Genomic DNA, 16,277 nt, shown 5'->3' on the forward strand with positions numbered 1-16,277 from the left:
CGATCTCACAGCGTTTTCGTCGGGAGCAAGAGAAGGAGGGAGAAGAACTGTGAGGACCGCCCCTCCCCCCGCCGCCCTGTATGGGGGCTGCTGTAAAGTGGGGGTCCGTAGAGGCCAGAAATGCCTCAGGCACCAGCACAGCAGGCGGAGGCAACGTTCCGCACCCTGCTTGTTGCACAAGAGGAGCCTGCCGCCAACCCCAGCGCATCCTTCGGAGTTCAGGTCCTCAGCCTTTTCATCCACTGGCGACAATGGATCGATTTGTTCATCGGCTGGCAAGTGTCCAGTGTGGGTGAGCGCTGGGCAGCAGTGCACGGCCACCTGGCCCTGCCCTCTGGGAGCCTCGCGAGCCCTCTGGCCGGTCACAGGACAGAACTAGCGCTGGGAAGTGCTCCAATATAAGGGGACCCGAGCGCCTTACTTTACACAGTGGGCCTCAGTAGCCCAGACGGGAGGCTGGGATCTGGTGCCAGTTAGGGACAGCTGGAAACTTCTGGACTCTGCCCTGTCCTGCTTGCCTCTTCGTCCACCCTTGTGCCAACCCCTGCTGCTTTGACCACGCTACTGTTACAGTCAGTATTACGATACTATTTCAAAAATTGCTTAGAAAATCTCAAACATCTATTCTTCCCTGTAAACTCTGCAATCAGCTTGTCCAGTTTCCCTCCAAACATACCACAAACAAATAGACAAAACCGAACCAAGAAAGCAAACAACTGACAACCAAGAAACAACCGACAAACCAGGAACATAAGCAAAGATCCACCCAGAAGCTGATCAAAACATTATAACTGCCCCAAAGGCAGCCCCCTCTCCAGTAAGACGAGACACAGCCGCAAGAAGAGGCGCAGCGTTTATTCTTCTAAACAAACAACCTTTGAATTAAAGAAGAAATAAAAGCGGAAACTCCTAGAGGATTGGTAAGAAAGGAAAAGAATTCATGTTAAAAACCTTTGGGGGGCTTCCCTGATGGTGCAGTGGTTAAGAATCCACCTGCCAATGCAGGGGACACGGGTTTGAGCCCTGGTCGGGGAAGATCCCACATGCCGCGGAGCAACTAAGCCCGTGCGCCACAACTACTGAGCCTGCGCTCTAGAGCCTGCGAGCCACAACTACTGAAGCCTGCGCACCAAGAGCCCGTGCTCTGCAACAATGCAACGAGAAGCCACCACAGTGAGAAGCCCGTGCACCGCAACGAAGAGTAGTAGCCCCCGCTCCTCGCAACTAGAGAAAAGCCCGCGCAGCAACGAGGACCCAATGCAGCCAAAAGTAAATAAAGCAACAACAACAACAACGTATGGGGGCACATACCAAACCACAATGAGGGAAAACACAATAACATTGAATGCTTTTACTATTGAAAGAGTAAAGCCCAGACATAAATACAGCACCATGCAACTGAAGAAATCAGAAATATTACAACAACCAAAGAGTGTGTCAATAGGGATAAAAGCTGAAACGAATAAACCACGTGAAAGGAGAAAAGAGATAAAAGTTGATTCTTTGAAAAGACCAATAAAACAGATGAACTGTTGGCAACTTAAAGAGAGACAAATAAAAATCTCCAACATCAGGGACAGAAACAGATCTAACTATAGATATAAATAAGATCTAACTACAGGTGTAAAAATGAAAAATGGCTGCCAAACATAAGAGCGAGTTCCTGGCAGCGCACTTGAACACGAGATGGGTGACTTCCAAATGTCCAAAACTGACCCCAGAAGAGATAGAAAAACTCAGAGACAGCGAGGGAAAAGCTGGGAGAGGAAATGAAAATGTATTACTTAAGCTGACAGGAGGAGCACGGCATTTGCAGGTGAGTTCAATGTAACCTTTCAAGAAGGCTTAACTCCGAGGCTATTTAGATGATCCCAGGTAGTAGAAAGAGATGGAAAGCTCACCAATTCCTTTTATGAAGGTAAAATACTCTTAACACACAAAAAATCTGACAAGTATGGTGCCCTAAAGGAGCACAGACATTCTTGAACAAGTATCAGGAATGCGCTCCAGCCACAGCGCGCCCAGAAGGCCGAGCGGCTCCCCACTTCGCCTCTAGAACCTGGACTGAAGCTGGATTTGGGCCCTGGGGGTGAGCTCTCTGGAGAGGAGGGGAGGGTGTGCGAGGGACTGTGAGGTGCTGGTGGACGCCGTGAGCCCCTCTGAGCCATCGAGGCTGTGACCTGGCGCTGGTCCGAGGACAGCCTCGGGCGGTCTCTCCCAGTGGGCGGGCGCCAGGCCCCCCTCCGCGCCTCGCCTCCCGCTGGCTCAGGCCCCGCCAGCTGCCTGCAGGCCCCCCGGGGGCTGTGTTCGCGCGTGTCCTAACCTTGGGGCTCGGTTCTGCATTGTTGATCTATTGAATTCCCAGGGTAGCCCTGGAAACGGGGAGGGGTTTGCTCTCAAACAAGAATCTTACTGTTTGCACAGCACAGCCTACCATTTAATTAGAAAAATATGTTTTTAATTAACTTTCTCTTGACAAACACATTGGCTTATGTGAAACGAGGGAAAATCCAGTCCATGAGAGTGAAAGATGTTATCAAATGCAAGCCTCGCTCTAGCTCACGCTGGCCGCCTGGCAGCCTGGCCTGGACGTGGTGCAGGCAGTGGGCGGCGGGTGGTGTGGCCACGTACCCTGAGCCCACAGCGGGCTGGAAACGCTGCAGCCTGGCTTGGCTGTGAGTGGAGAGTGCCCGGGGCCTCCGGTGACTGAGGTGTGTCTGAACCCCCTCCCGGGCGCCCACTGCAGTGACCAACAGGTTACAAAAATTGGGAAAGACTTCCCTCGGCTGGAGACCAGGGACTTTGAGGGTTCCCAAAAGATGGAGAGCACATGGAGGCAAGTGGCCTAAAAATAGGATAATTGCGAATTGCCAGAATTCTTAGAAAAATTGGACAAACGATGGATAGATTCTAGCACACACAGTTTACTCAACACTTGATCAACCAGAAGACGAACAGGGGTAGCGAATACGTGAACAACTTCCAGCAGAGCCGTCTGCGCCCCGTGTGGAGACCCCACGTGGGCACCTCAGAGGCCGGGGCTGGAGGGGGCAGTGGGGGTGTGGAGGGGAGGCCTCCAGGGACCAGGGTCACGGTGGGGGAGGCACCAGGAAGGCCCCCACTCCCCTGGCAGGCAAGTGCCAGGGGGAGGAGCCTGAGGACAACCCCGCAGCTCTGCCCTGAGGTCGGGGCCGTCACCCTCCCTGTTCCTGGAACAGAAAAGTTCTGGAGGGGCCTCAGTGCCGTCTCTGCCGTTGCTCCCCACGTCTCCCCTTGGGCTCTTCCTCTCTGCCTTTCCTTGGGGTGTGAAACATCTGGCCAGAGACGCGTGAAGCCCCTGATGGGTCCCTCTGCAGCCCCAACTGGGAATGAGACCGGACCCCCTTCTCAAAAGGAGGAAAAGGATCACTACGTGAGCCGCTCGCGGTCAACTGTGATTCAGGAGAGCAGTCGGTCCACGGAATCTGATTGGAGGGTCTTGAATCAAAAAGAGAACAGAGTTATTGCAGGAAAGGGGAATCGTGTCAGAAAACGGTAACTGATGTTCTCGAGAAGGTGAGCCCAGCAGGGAGCCAGAGGGCGAGCCATCTGCGGTGAAAACACCAGCGCCAGCCCGCGGCCGTGGGGCGGCAGGGAGAGAAGGCAGAGCGGCTAAGACCACGGAGACCCTAAGTCCTCCCAGACTTGGTGGGAGACGCGACGAGAAGGTGAAGTTCGAGGTCAGCGAGGGGGGCAGGCCCAGGGTGCAGGGGGGGCGGCTGAGAGTTGCAGGGAGTGGGGCGGGGGGGGCGGGAAGAGACGGTTTCGAAGTGGAAAGAACTCGTATAAACTGAAGGTAGGTTTGATCCTGCATGTGGAGCGGGCTCCCCACGCGCAGGGCAAACATCTCAAAGATCAACGGGCCCTCTGGCTCCCTCTCTGGAAGGAGCAGCGCCAATAACCTAAAACACCCTCACATTTCTTGACACCGTCTGACACTGAGGTCAGAGGGCAAACAAGGCACCTGAAATCTAAGGAAAAACAGGCCCCGCTCAGAAGAGGTGGGACGTGAGCCTGACTCAGGGAGCCATCTGTGCTCATGAAGAGCTCAGCTGACGTGTCTAACAGAACCCAACTGTGAAGGGCAGCGTTCTGAGACGGCCCCGTGACCTTTGGCCGGTGTTGTCCCACGAGTTCGTCAGGTTATTGGCGAAGGAATTTGCAGCTGTAATTAAGGCTCTGCCCACTGGCTTCGAGTTCACCCAAGGGGAGGGCACCCAGGTGGGCGGGCCTAGTCCCTTACAGGGCCATAGGCCGGTGCGGGGGGTGGGGGGCAAGCGGCAGGCAGCCTATGAGAAGGCGTCCAGAGGACAGCTGGGAAACGGGACCTAGTCCCGCGGCTGCGAGGAGACGCTTCCCGGAGCCTCAGGAGGGTGGACCCAGCCTCCCAAGTGTGGGAGCCCGGAGGGAGGCCAGCCCCGCAGGCAGGCAGGCCAGCGGGACTTCTGGCCAAGGACAGGGGCTCACACGTGGAGTGAAGTCAGCCGTCCATGGCGACTCGCAGCTGGGCCGTCAGAGAGGAGGATGCCGGTGGGGACTGCTGTGAGCACAAAGCCCCCGTCTCGGCAGACGTGGGCAGGGGGTGGGGTGGGGTTCAGACTCAGGGACCAGCTCTTCAGGGACCCCACCCGGGCACTGAGGAGAAAGAAAGGAGTGGGGCAGGGCTGGAGGAGGGGAGCCCTCAGAGCAGAGCAGAGCCAGGGCACAGGTGCAGAACCCCTGCTGCTGGGGGTGGCCGTGGGAGGTCCTTGAGCTCAGCTGACACACACATTCTCTTCACACTTAACACCGAATATTAGGGGAAAACACTTCAACTGTTGTAACACCCCCCCTCCCCCAAGCAGTGACCAAGAGACCAGACAAACGGATGACACCAGGATGCAGACACTGGAGGGAAGGGGCGGGCAGATGACCCCACAGTGAAAGGACAAAAAGGAAGTCGTGAGGAGTCGTTAAAGGGGCAGGTGTCTCGTCAGCGATGGAAGAAAAGCAGAGCATAAGTTATCACAAAACTTGTAAGTGGGGCAAATTCTCCTGCAAAAGGGAAAGACTCTAAGGTAGGATTGTAACCAGAGCCAGGCTGATGCAACGATGGCCAAAAACCTACAGAGCAAAGTGCAAAGGCCAGGGTCAGGAGATGGTGGGGACCCTGCCAGCGTTGGGAGCAGGGCACAGAGGCCTCCAGACCAGTAAGCAAACGTTAGAGAGAGCGTGTCAGAGAGATCTAGAAATTACAGACCCTTAGAGATAAGAGGAGACATTGCCCCAAAAAACTGTCTTGGGAAAATTCCACACATGATTCTTAGCTTCGATAAATCCAGGAGACAGAATCAAGGTGGAATATTTGAATGATGTGAAGTTTGGTTTAATAGGTATATTTCAAAACGTGTAACCTGCAAACAGGAAGCAGTGTTTTCAAATGCGCATGGAACAAATACATGTGGACGTACGTGTAAAATGAAACAGCCTGGCCCCGCCTCCCCTGCTTCCTCAGACCCCACACTTCCTGGGCATCTCCCAAGCCCCCAGCCAGGCACCTGGGCGCTGGGACTGAGCCCTCTGAGCCTCTCCCCAGCAGCTTCAGCCACTGGGGCCTTTGAAACAGAAATCCCCTCTCAGCTCACAAATGTTTTCCAGACTGAGCTCCTTCTCTGCTCTCTGCTCATCGCCTGCAGGAGGCCCCTCCTCAGAGGCTCCCGGCCTAGCGGGCACCTGGGACCCAGGCCCCTGCCACCAGGCTCCGGGCCGAGCCCCGCACTGAGCGAGTCAGCGCAGGCTTGGCGTCCACACCTGCCCTCTGAGGGGAGGCCTGCCTGCCGGCTGCCCCTGGGGTCCTACAGGCCTCGCCCGGCTCACTGCTATGCTGACATGCAAGGCCATCTCTCCAGGTCCCTCCTCGCAAGGCACTGGGAGGGGGTGGCCTGGACCCGAGCCCGTGTCCTCCTCAGCCCCTCCACTCTGCTGTCTCCGTCAGCCTCGTCTTTTCAGCATGGGCCGGGGGACCCGATTCCCTGACACCTGGGGGTGGCCGCCTCTGGGGCCTGTACCCCCTGAGCCAGGTGTGCTGTTCTTGGTGGTCTGAGGTCCCCAAGCAGCCGCAGCGGCCCAGACCCGGCTGAGCCCTGGCCCTGGCCCTGTCCTGCCGAGGGATCTTAGCACAGCCCAGGGTTCCTTGGACTTGTGGGCCTGGGTGGGGTGCAGTGAGGGGGGTCCGGGCCAGCCCCCGTCCGCCCAGGCCTGGCCCCCACCCCAAGCCCAGGTCCTCACCTGAAAACTTCACCCCGGTGGCCGCCTTCACACCCCAAAGGCCAGCACGTGGCATATTTACCCAAGTCCACCCTGTGCAACCTCCTTCCATGTCTGAGTGTCATAGAAGAAAATGCGGTCCCGCGGCGGCATAAATATGACCCCACACACCTGGAGAGCTCCAAGGCTAGGCCAGCGCCACCCTATGCCTGCCGCCGAAAGCACAGACCTGGGAGGCCGGGGGTCTGCCCCCGACTCGGCCCCTCGCCGACTGTGCCACCGGGGCCAGGTGGCTCCCTGCTCAGGACTCAGTGTCTGCAAATCTGTGAAATAAGGGCTGGGACCACTGCAAAGACGACTCCACCAGGGTGGCCCAGACGAGCTCTGTGGGGGCCCGACGCCCAGGGGCCGCCTGCCCCAGCCCAGCACAGCCAGTGCCACTGCCCGCGGGACCTGGAACCCGCCCTCCCCCAGAAGCCTTCCTCCCCACCCCGCCCCCTGCCCCGGGGTGTGAGGTGCGCTCACCTGGAGCCTCGCTCCTCCGCGCCTCGGGGACACCTCCTCCTGCAGGGCCCACGCAGCCTGTGCGCCGCTCAGCTCACCCTCCACCTGGCGCCGGCCTGTGGGGAAAGCAGGGCAGCTCACCTGGCTCCCAAGGTCTGTGGGGCTGCCTCTCGGGGATGGCCCCTCCCATTGCACAGGCTGGGAAACTGAGGCTTGGTTTATTTAAGTGACCGGCACCTAGATGGTAAGGGCTGGAGTGCCCCCCCTCTGGAAATTCCCTGCCCTTCCCGTCCTGCCTCAAAGTCAAGGTCCCCGGGGGCAGGTCTGGGGTGCCAGCTCCCTCTGCCTGGACTCCAGGCCCCTCCCCACCCTTCCTTCTCTCCTGCTGGCTTTGCTCCCGGACATCCCTCCCTTGGACTCCGTGCCAGGCCCGGGCCTGCCTCCTGGGCAGACCCAGGAGTGGGGGAAGGGGGGCAGAAAGGAGGTGGGGTGACCAGCAGTGCAGGGGGCCTCCCTCTGAGGAGCTGACGTGGGCCGAGGACCCGGGGGGGGCGGGAAGAGGGCTCCTGGCGGAAGGCACAGTCAGTGCGGATGCCCAGAGGTGAGACTGCAGGAGGTCGGCGTGCAGGAGTCGCTGGGGGCCAGGTCGGCGCGGGCCTTGGAGGTCCCTGGACTTTACTGCCTTGTGACGGGGAAGCCACGGCTGAGGAAGACCCCCCAGCTGCCAGGTGCTGGGGCGCCTTGGGGTAGGGGGCGCGCTGGTTCCGGGGTCTGGCCCCGTGGCCCGAGCCCAAGCAGCTCCCGGGACGGACCCTCATGGTGCCAGGAGGTGGGGACCTTGTAGTGGCGACCAGGGCAGGGTGGAGAAGGGCAGTCACCTTCCTCCGCCTCGGCCAGGCCCTCTGCAGCTGCCCCGCGTGGCTCCGGGCTCGGGCGCGCTCACTCTCGGCCTCGCTCAGCCGGGTGCTTAGGCTCCCCGCCTGGCAGCGCCAGGCATCCTGGGCGGGAGAACCAAGGCCAGGGGGCAGCTGGTGGGCGGGGGCGGGTGGAGGGCCAAGTACCGGGCTAGAGGGTGGGGTGGGGCAGCTCATGGCTGCTCCGGCGGGACAGGGCGGTGGGCGGCTGGGCTGGCCTGCGGGTGCGGGGAGGGGAGCACCGAGGGCTGGAGTGGCGGCTGGGGTCCCGTGTCCAGCTGTGCGGGACGGACACAGCGGGGCAGCAGGGCCTGCAGGGGCACGGGAGCTGGCCCGTAGGTGGGGTCAGGGTGACCTGCAGGGACGGCCCCCCGCCGGGATCTGGGCCTGTGTGGGGCTGGAGCCTGTCCCCGGGGCTGGCACTGGTCGGGCGGGGCGGGGGTGGGGTGGGGGTGGAAGGGGAGCAGGTGTCCGTGGAGGACCCCGTCACTGTCAGTCTGTCTTTTCCCACCCTCGCCCCTTCGAGTCTGGCGAATCTGGCGGGGGCAGCTCGTGGACTGCCCTGCGGGATCCCCGGGGCAGCAGGGTGGGGTCACTGGGGCACTCTAGGGGGGCCCTGGCCAGCTCCTGGGTTGGTTCTTCAGAGGACGGGCACTGCTGCCTGGTCTGAGGACGGAGGGCAGCCCTGGACAGTGGGGCAGCTGGCTTTCGAGGGCTGCTGGTATTTATTTGTATCTATCCCTCAGGGGCCTGCCAGGATCTCAGTGGATCCAGGACGGACAGACAGAAGGACAGCAGACCGAGCGAGCAGCCGCTCCCCGCCCCCATTCCCGCTCCCGCCGGGCATCCCGCAGCTTCTGCGCCAAGTCCCTCAGGGCGTCCCTCACCCAGGCCACGGCCCCCTCTGTGCTGCAGTCTCCCGGGGCAGGTGAGGGCCATCGGAGCGGCGAGTGGGACCGGCCGGGGGTGCTGGCACTCTGCCGCCCAGGGGAACCCTGGGTGCCCTCTGAGCCTGCAGGACAGTGACGACTGAGAGAGCGTGGTGGGGATGCGGTGACAGACACGCAGGTGCCCCGTCCCCCTTTCTCTCTGCTGTCCCCGGCCATGGGGAGCCTGGGGAGAGGCACAGGACTCAGGGCCCCGCTTCTCTCCTGCTGGCTCTGCTCCCAGACACCCCTCCTTTGGATTCCTAACCCTAACCCTAACCCGAGGGTCATGAGCCCTGAGGGGCGGGGGTGATGCCCCAGGAGGGTGACACAGCTGGGACAGGAGCCTGCTTGAAGCCACAGACGACACTGACCTTTGGCAGGGGAGCCGGGCCGCTTGGGGGAGGCCCCAGGGCTCTGTCCCCGGAGCCCCAGGCCCAGGTGGAGCGTGGACCGCAGCTGGCCCAGCTGGGCCTCCGCCTCCCGCCTGGCGCCCTCGGCCTGGGCCCCCTCCTGCTGCAGGCTGCCGAGCCACTGGCAGGCCCCGTCCAGGCGAGCCTGGAGGCCATCGGCCGTGCCGCTGGCCTGCTGCAGCTTCCTGGTGACGCTGAGCAGCTCGGCCCGGAGGGCCCGCTCGGCGCCCCGGCTCTCGCAGAGGCGCTCCTCCAGCTGCTTCTCCCGGGCCGCGGCCCTGGCTTCCGCCTCCACCAGCGCGTGCTGCGGCCTCAGGACCTGGGGGAGGGACTCGGGGCTCCAGACCCACCTGCTCTCTGAAGACTCCCCAGCCCGCTTGGCCTTAGCCCCTGCTCGGCATGTCACAGCTAGGGGGCTCTGGACCTGCTTCCCACCCCCTGTCTGACTACGGGGACACCTGAGTCCAGGTGGGGAGGGACACCCCAGAACCACGGAGCAGGTCCTGGCAGGCAGCAGAGCCCACTGGCAGCCTCACAGCCCTGGCCAGACGGGGCGATGGCCCCAGGCTGTGCCCTCCTTGGCCTGCGTGGGGCAAGCCCCAGGCAGACCCTGCTCGCGGCCTGACTCGTGCCCCCATCCCCTGGGATGGTCCCTCCGTGGACTCAGGCAAGGTGCCCTTTGAATACTCATGAGTGAATGGGGGATAAACGGAGACGCCACAGCCCCTCAGGAAGTGCCCAGGCTGGGGCGTAGACAGCCAGTCCCCCAGCTTGAGGCCCCGCGCCTGCCAGATGGGAAGCCCTGGGCGCTGCTGGGCTCCTACCTCCCTCTGTGAGCCCTCTCTGGCTGCCTGTGCCTCGGCCGCCAGCCTCTGCAGCTCCAGCGTCCCCTGCTGCACACCCTGTGCGCCCCGGACCTGCATCCGGCGCAGCTCCTGGCTCTTCCTCTGGTTCTCGGCCTCCAGTGACATCACCTGGGTGTGTGGGGTTGACACTGATGGGGTCGCCTGGGCCTCTGTACCAGGCCTCCCTGACCCCTGCCTCTGCTCACATGCCCCGGGAGAGAGCCTCCCTCCCGGGCAGCAGACTGCACTCAGGGAGGCTAAGGCCAAGTCCAGTTCCAGCCTGGGGTCTGTGCCGTGTCCCCCGCAAGACCAGGCCCTTGGAGCTGACTCTCTCTGCCACTCCACACCCTCTCCTGGTGTCTCGTCTCTGGAGCCAGGACACTCTGTAGAGCCCAGAGATGTGAAAAATGCTGGTGCAGAGGCCACTCGAGTGAGGAAGGGTGCCTGTGCCCGTCCCTACAGTAGACAGTTCACCAACCAATTTGTCTGCAGAAGTCTGGCAAAACGGGGTGTGCACACTTTGAAGGGCAGTCTAGGGCCCTCCTGGGTGGGCTTGAAACCAAGGTGGTCAGTGTTAAGTGGCCCTGACCTCGGGCGCCAAGGCTAAAGGATGAAGCAGTACCCATCTGTTCACCCTGAGCCCTGAGGCGGCCGTGACGGGAAAAACCCAGGCCACTCGGGACCACGGGAGCTACCCACCCCGTTCCCCCGACAGCCAGCATCAGCCACCGGACGCCTGAGAAGACGTGCTGGGAGAGCCCCACCACCGGTCCCTCTGTGGAGTGGAGTCCCCTCCGCGTGGCGCCCTGGCTGCACTCCTGGCCCTCAGAGTCCATGGGCGTCCGAATGATTGTTTTAAGCCAATAGGTTTGGGGCTTGTCCATGTGCCCCACAGGCAGACCCAACCCAGACCCCGTGAGTCCGAGCAGGGCCCTTCTGCTGTGGCTCCAAGTCTGGGGAGTGGGGGGGACGCTCCTGGAGGGGTGTGGGCTCCAGGGCGGCCCCTCACCTGTCTGCGTAGCTCCTGGAGCTGCCGGCGGGCGTCTGCCCGTGCCTGCTCTGCCCCCTGCAGAAGGGCCCGCAGCTTGCCGGCCTCCTTCTGAGCCGCTGCCCGGGCCTCCTCCAGGACCAGCACCTTCTGTGCCTTCTCCTCCTTGGAACGCTGAAAGCTGAGTGGAGGGTCACAACCTTGGGCCGGGGAGCTCCCTGGGGGCTCCGGCATCCCCCGAGGTGACGGTCCTGGCCACCCGGCAGGCCGCCCGCCTCACTCCAGCCAGACACTCCCCACATCCGATCCAAGTGTGCCGAAGCCCAGCCTCCTGGGGCACGCCTCTGTCTGGGTCCGACTGCCCAGCCGGCCGGGCCCCTCGCTGTGTCTCAGCCCCTCTCCCCACTCCCCTCCCTCTAGCCACGCTCCTAGAGACCCAGTGTCCAGCATCCGCCGGCACCTCTGCTGCTCCCCGGGGAAGGCCGCAGCTCCGGCCAGGCTGTCCTGCCTCCGGTAGGCATCCTGGAGCCACTGACCAGGTCCTTGGCCTCCCTCTGCTCCCCAGCCCTGGGCGTCTCCTTCTGGCCACCTGGGGCCTGTCTTGCCTGCTGAACGGAACTTCCTGAGGGCGAGGACAGGCCTGGTGGCGTCCCAGCCTCCACCTCCTGGGCCAGCACCGTAGACCCTTTGGACGGGCAGCTGGCACCCTGGGTCCGCTTGGTGTGTCCACTTCACCATCATCTGGCCCAGCTCAACAGGACCAGGGCTGCTCTGTGGGGCGGCCGCCCTACCTGGCCTTCTCCTGCTCGACTCTGCGGATGGTGGCCCGCAGCTCGGTGTTGGAATCCCACAGCATGTCCTTCTCTCGGGCCTCATTCTCCAGTGCCCGGCGGGCGTCCAGGGCCTCCTTGTGCAGCCTCTCCCGGCTCTCCTCGCTGCCCTGCAGCTCCCGGCGCAGGGCGGCCAGCCCCTCCTGGGCCTTGTCCAGCTGTGCCCGCAGCCTCTCGGCCTGGGGAGGAGTGTGTGTCTCTAGGGGCCAGCTGGGGGCCACGGGCCAGGGTCAGCTGTGGCCTCTGGCTCTGCTCTGGCAGCGCCAGTGCCCACCCCCCCCACACCCCGGCCCCGGGTCATCAAGTGCTCGAAGGAGAAGCAGGCAGCCTGGCTTTGCCCACGCCGCTGAGGCTGCAGGACGGCTCGCAGGGGCCCATCCCAGAGCCCTGGCAGGAGACACCCTGGCCCTTCCTGACCCTGGTGCTGCCCTGCGCTCCCTCCCTGGACCCTGGGGACGTTGGTCACCGGTCAGCAAGGCCCACACGTCTGCACTGTCCCCACCTGTGTCCCTCGGGCCGGCTCCTCCCCTTCAATAAGGGTGTGGCCCCCGGGTGTGGAGAGCAGCCTCAGCACCCAGGCTCCTGAGCTCTGCACGGCCGTGGGCACGTCCACGGGCACGTCCACTGCCTCGGGCCTGGGCTCCCGCTCCATAAGGGAGGGAGTGGGGAGGCCAGGTCTCTGGGCGACGGCGCCCTCAGCACCCTCTGGCCGCAGCAGAGCCGCTCGGACTGGGCTGTCGCTGTCACAGGAGCACGGTTCAAGGTGCCCGCCACAGAATCGAGGGCCTCCTAACCCCCAGGGGTGAGGGCAGCAGAGGCCCCAGGGTGGGAAGGCTGTGGAGCCAGTGGGGACCTCAGGGCCCAGCAGCCCAGACCCTGGCCTCAGGCCACTCCGCACCTCTGTGAGCTGACCCGAGGAGGGGGAGAGGCTGCAGGTGTGTCCTCGTCCCCTGCCAGACCTGCTCTGGGCCCAGAGGGGGACTCCCACCGCGCTGGAGCCGGGACCTGTGTCATCCCCTGCTCCGGGGCCCTCCTCACCCCCTGGCTTCCGGGCAGGGCTTGCGGGCTCCGTGGTTTTGTGGGGCTGAGAGCCGAGCTGAAGCGTCAGTGGCAGTCAGGGTTCCTAAGCTGCCTCAGGGCCCCCGGGGCTCACCCTCTGGTGGGAGGTGCTGGAGGGAGTACAGACCCCGGAAAGGGGCAGCCCGGCCCGACGCACAGGCTCTGGGGCTCGCCGGGATCCTTGGTCTCCCCACCGACCACCGGCGCACTCTGGAGAAGGTGTGCCCCAGAGGAGGAGGTGGGGGAAGCCACAGAAACGGAGCCTTGTCCAGGCGCTGGTTTGCCAGAGCGAGCCCCACTTTGCTGGCTGTTTCAGCGGGACACTGTCCAGGCCCCCGGCCGGCCTGGCTCCCGCGTCCGCTGGCTGTTATTGTTGTTCTGTTTTTGGGAAGGGCCCCCCTCCGCTCCCCTCCCGCCCCCCACATGTGGGAGCCACAACTGCACGGAGCATTTTCCGCCGAGCTCAGCAGAAATCCACCCCGAAGGTCAAGGACCAGCAAAAGGGCCTATCCATCATAAAAGAAGCTGTTTTCATTTCCCAGGGCTGAGGAGATGAAAACAAGCAAGACAAACGCGGGGGAGGGAGCCCCCCGCCCCCCCCGCCCCGCCCCCACCCACCTCATGAGAACAACCACCCTTTACAGGAATTTTACAGCCAAATCTCTTAATGTGATTATAATAATTATTTCTTTACTAGAAATTGTATAAACAGACTCTTTTGAAATCTCCTGCAGGGAGGTGACCCGAGGGCTCTGCACGGGGGAGGGGCTGCTGAGGGGCCCTGGCCTGTGTGTGTTCACGCGTGTGCATGCACGTGCAAGCACACACGTGTGTGTGCACACAGCATGCGTGAGTGTGTGGCGTGGGCGCCCGCATCCGTTCGCACGCATGTGTGATGCTCATACATGTGCGGACTCTCGGAGTCACGTGTGCTGCTTGTTGCACATATGTGGTGCCCATATGTGTTTGCATGTGTGAGTGCTGTGTCCACGCACGAGTGCATGTGTGTGCACGTGTGTGCGTGGGGGTGTGGTCTCCACGTGCACAGGCAGTGTATGTATTGCGTGTGATACACGCACACACACACACGCACACACGCACGCACGCACGTGTGGACCTCAGGCACGGCTGTGAGAGGCCTGGACGTTCCTCCAGTTTAAAGGCTGTGAAAGTGTTATGGTTTCCATGGCGACTCTTGGCCAGCCTGGCGCCTGGGAGGGTCCTCTGGGCTCCCTCCCCCTGCCATTGTTCCCCTTGCCCCCCTCACCCGCCTCAGCCTCCATCCACCCCGTCCCCATTCTGGGGCCCCTCTCCTTTCTGGGGGCGGCCGATCGGGGAACCTGAACTTCCCACGAGGCATTGCTTTCTCCCTTCACCCACCAGCACAAACGTGCCCCCCCCCCCGGCTCCTCCCCCTGCCGCCCCCAGTTTTAAAATCTCATTCTGCTTCCCCGTGTGGTCGCTGACCGGGCCTGACTTCGAAATCTGTTGAAAGGAGACCTTTCTCTTTGGGGGCCAAAGTAAACAGGCTGTCATGTTCAATCACGCTCTCGTCCTCTCCTGGCCCGGCTCGGGGGGCTGGGGGAGGGCTGGCCGCTCCCCCGCCCGCCTGCCAGCCTTGGCGCCCGGCCCAGGGAGTGCATGAGGTCGCTGGGCCCCGGGGCCCCTCCCCCAGCCCCAATCCCTGTGCCCGCCTGCCCGCCCCCTCCCAGCGTCCCCACGTCCTGTCAAATTCCCTTCAGAAACACCTCCCCAGCCTGCCTGCCGAGCTCCGCTCGCCCGGGCCCAGACTGGCCCCCACCCCGGGACACCTCACAAGGCTCCGGGGGCCCCGCACCAGCCTCTGGGCCCTGGCGGGGCCCGCGCGTGGCTGCCCCGGGACACCCCACTCACTCTGCGTGTCTCCCCCCCGCCCAGGGCGGCCTCGCCCCCCCCAGGGCCTGGTCCGGCGGCGTCCAGGCCTCACGCTGTGTGCGGGCTGCACCCGCTCAGCAGCATCTCGCCCGGGCTCTCCCCACGGCTTGTTGGAAGGTGGGTCCCGGATGCGGGTCCCCTCCTACCCCTCAGGTCACACCTGCCTCGCAGGGGCCCCCCTTCCCACCCTGCCTCACCTCTCTCCTGGCGCTGCTCCGCTGGGCCGCCATCTCCCGGAGCCTCTCTCCCAGAGCCCTGGCCTCCCTCTGATGGGCTGAGACGGCGTCCTCAAAGTGGGCCTGTAGGGCCTTCAGGTCTGCGGTCGTGGCGCTGATGGTGGCCTGGGGGGAGCAGCAAGCCGGCCGCAGCATCAAGTGTGCCTGGCGGGAGGCTCAGGCCCCCACGGGCAGCCCCACGCTGTGCTGGGCCAGGCGGGCAGCCCACTCGGGCCACGTAAGGTGGGCCTGGGGCTCTGGATGACCACGGCCAGTGCCGCCACTGCCGGTTCCTGAGGGTCCCAGTGGTGAGGGGGGCGGTGTAGAGGTCCCGGTGTCGGGGGCGTTGGGGAGAGCTTCCCATGGGAAGGGCTGACCCTGCCCCCTGAACTTTCAAGCAGGTGGGTGGGATTGGGGGACGCTCCCAGGCTCTAAGTGTGAGAGTACCCGCGACATGCCTGGGAGGGGTCGGGGGTCGTCCCTATTCGGATCCGCGGCTACGCTCCGAATTTGGATATCCATGCGGGCGGGACTCAGCTTGGCCTGAATCTGCTTTCCTGTGGCCACAGTGCCCAGACGCTCCTCTAGTGCTAACAGAGGGCCACCTGGAGCAGGGGGTCCTCTGGGCCACAGGCTTGGCCATGCGGTGCTAGAACCCCTCCTGTCCATGAATGAGGACACCACCTGCTTACCCTGAGCCCGAGACCCAGCCTTAGCTTCCTGGCCAGGACATACCCCCGCCACCCGCCCGGGGTGGTCTGGGTCCCCAGGGGCAGTTTCCTCGGCAGGGCGAGGGACGGAGCTGGCTCTGTGCTCCAGGGAGGCCTGGTGCCCTGCTGCCCCCGACTGGGTCTCTGGGAGACACCCTTCCCCCACCCCTTCCCAATTCACAGGCCACTGCTTGAGGGATCTGGCAAGCTGGGGCTCTATCAGGCCAAGCTTCCTGCCCTCGGGGAAGGAACCTCGCTGGTGCCGCCTCTGTTCTCGGCGCCTGCTGTCCCTCTCCACTGAGAAGCGTCACCTTGGACGGCCAGGTCTGGCTGTGCCCCCAGGACAGCCCTAGCGAGGCTGCAGTGAGCGCTTGGTGTGGCCAGGGTGGTGCGAGTGCAAGGACTGCCTCTTCGGGATCAGGAACCGCAGGGCGAAGCCGGGAGCCCCTGCACCGACGGGGGCCTTGCTCGTAGGTCACCCACAACTGCTGTTCCGTGGCTGGCATTTCTCCCCACCCTCCCCTCTCAGTGGGTTTTAATTTCCGTTTTCCAAGCTGAGGTGGCAAAAGAACCCTTAATGAGCTCCCGGAAGAGCCCAGCTGGCGGGCAGGCCCCCCCCACCCCCATCCAGTGGGAGACTCAGAGCCAGCTCTAGGGAAGACTCCCAGAGAGGC

At 63.3% G+C, this 16,277-nt stretch overlaps 1 protein-coding gene across 1 annotated transcript in view; it reads right to left on the reverse strand.

Moving 5' to 3' along the window:
* Window positions 1–16,277, reverse strand: part of LOC116756779 (putative ciliary rootlet coiled-coil protein 2) — a 72,375-nt gene that overhangs the window by 9,139 nt on the left and 46,959 nt on the right. The window contains 11 exon segments of the mRNA XM_032637722.1: window positions 2,564–2,740; window positions 5,664–5,796; window positions 6,811–6,905; window positions 7,668–7,688; window positions 7,691–7,769; window positions 8,516–8,715; window positions 9,004–9,361; window positions 9,867–10,016; window positions 10,897–11,056; window positions 11,667–11,884; window positions 14,876–15,019. Of these exon segments, the coding sequence (XP_032493613.1) occupies window positions 2,564–2,740; window positions 5,664–5,796; window positions 6,811–6,905; window positions 7,668–7,688; window positions 7,691–7,769; window positions 8,516–8,715; window positions 9,004–9,361; window positions 9,867–10,016; window positions 10,897–11,056; window positions 11,667–11,884; window positions 14,876–15,019 (1,735 nt within the window).

Source organism: Phocoena sinus, chromosome 7 (genome assembly GCF_008692025.1).
Source record: "Phocoena sinus isolate mPhoSin1 chromosome 7, mPhoSin1.pri, whole genome shotgun sequence".
Taxonomy (NCBI): Eukaryota; Metazoa; Chordata; class Mammalia; order Artiodactyla; family Phocoenidae; genus Phocoena; species Phocoena sinus.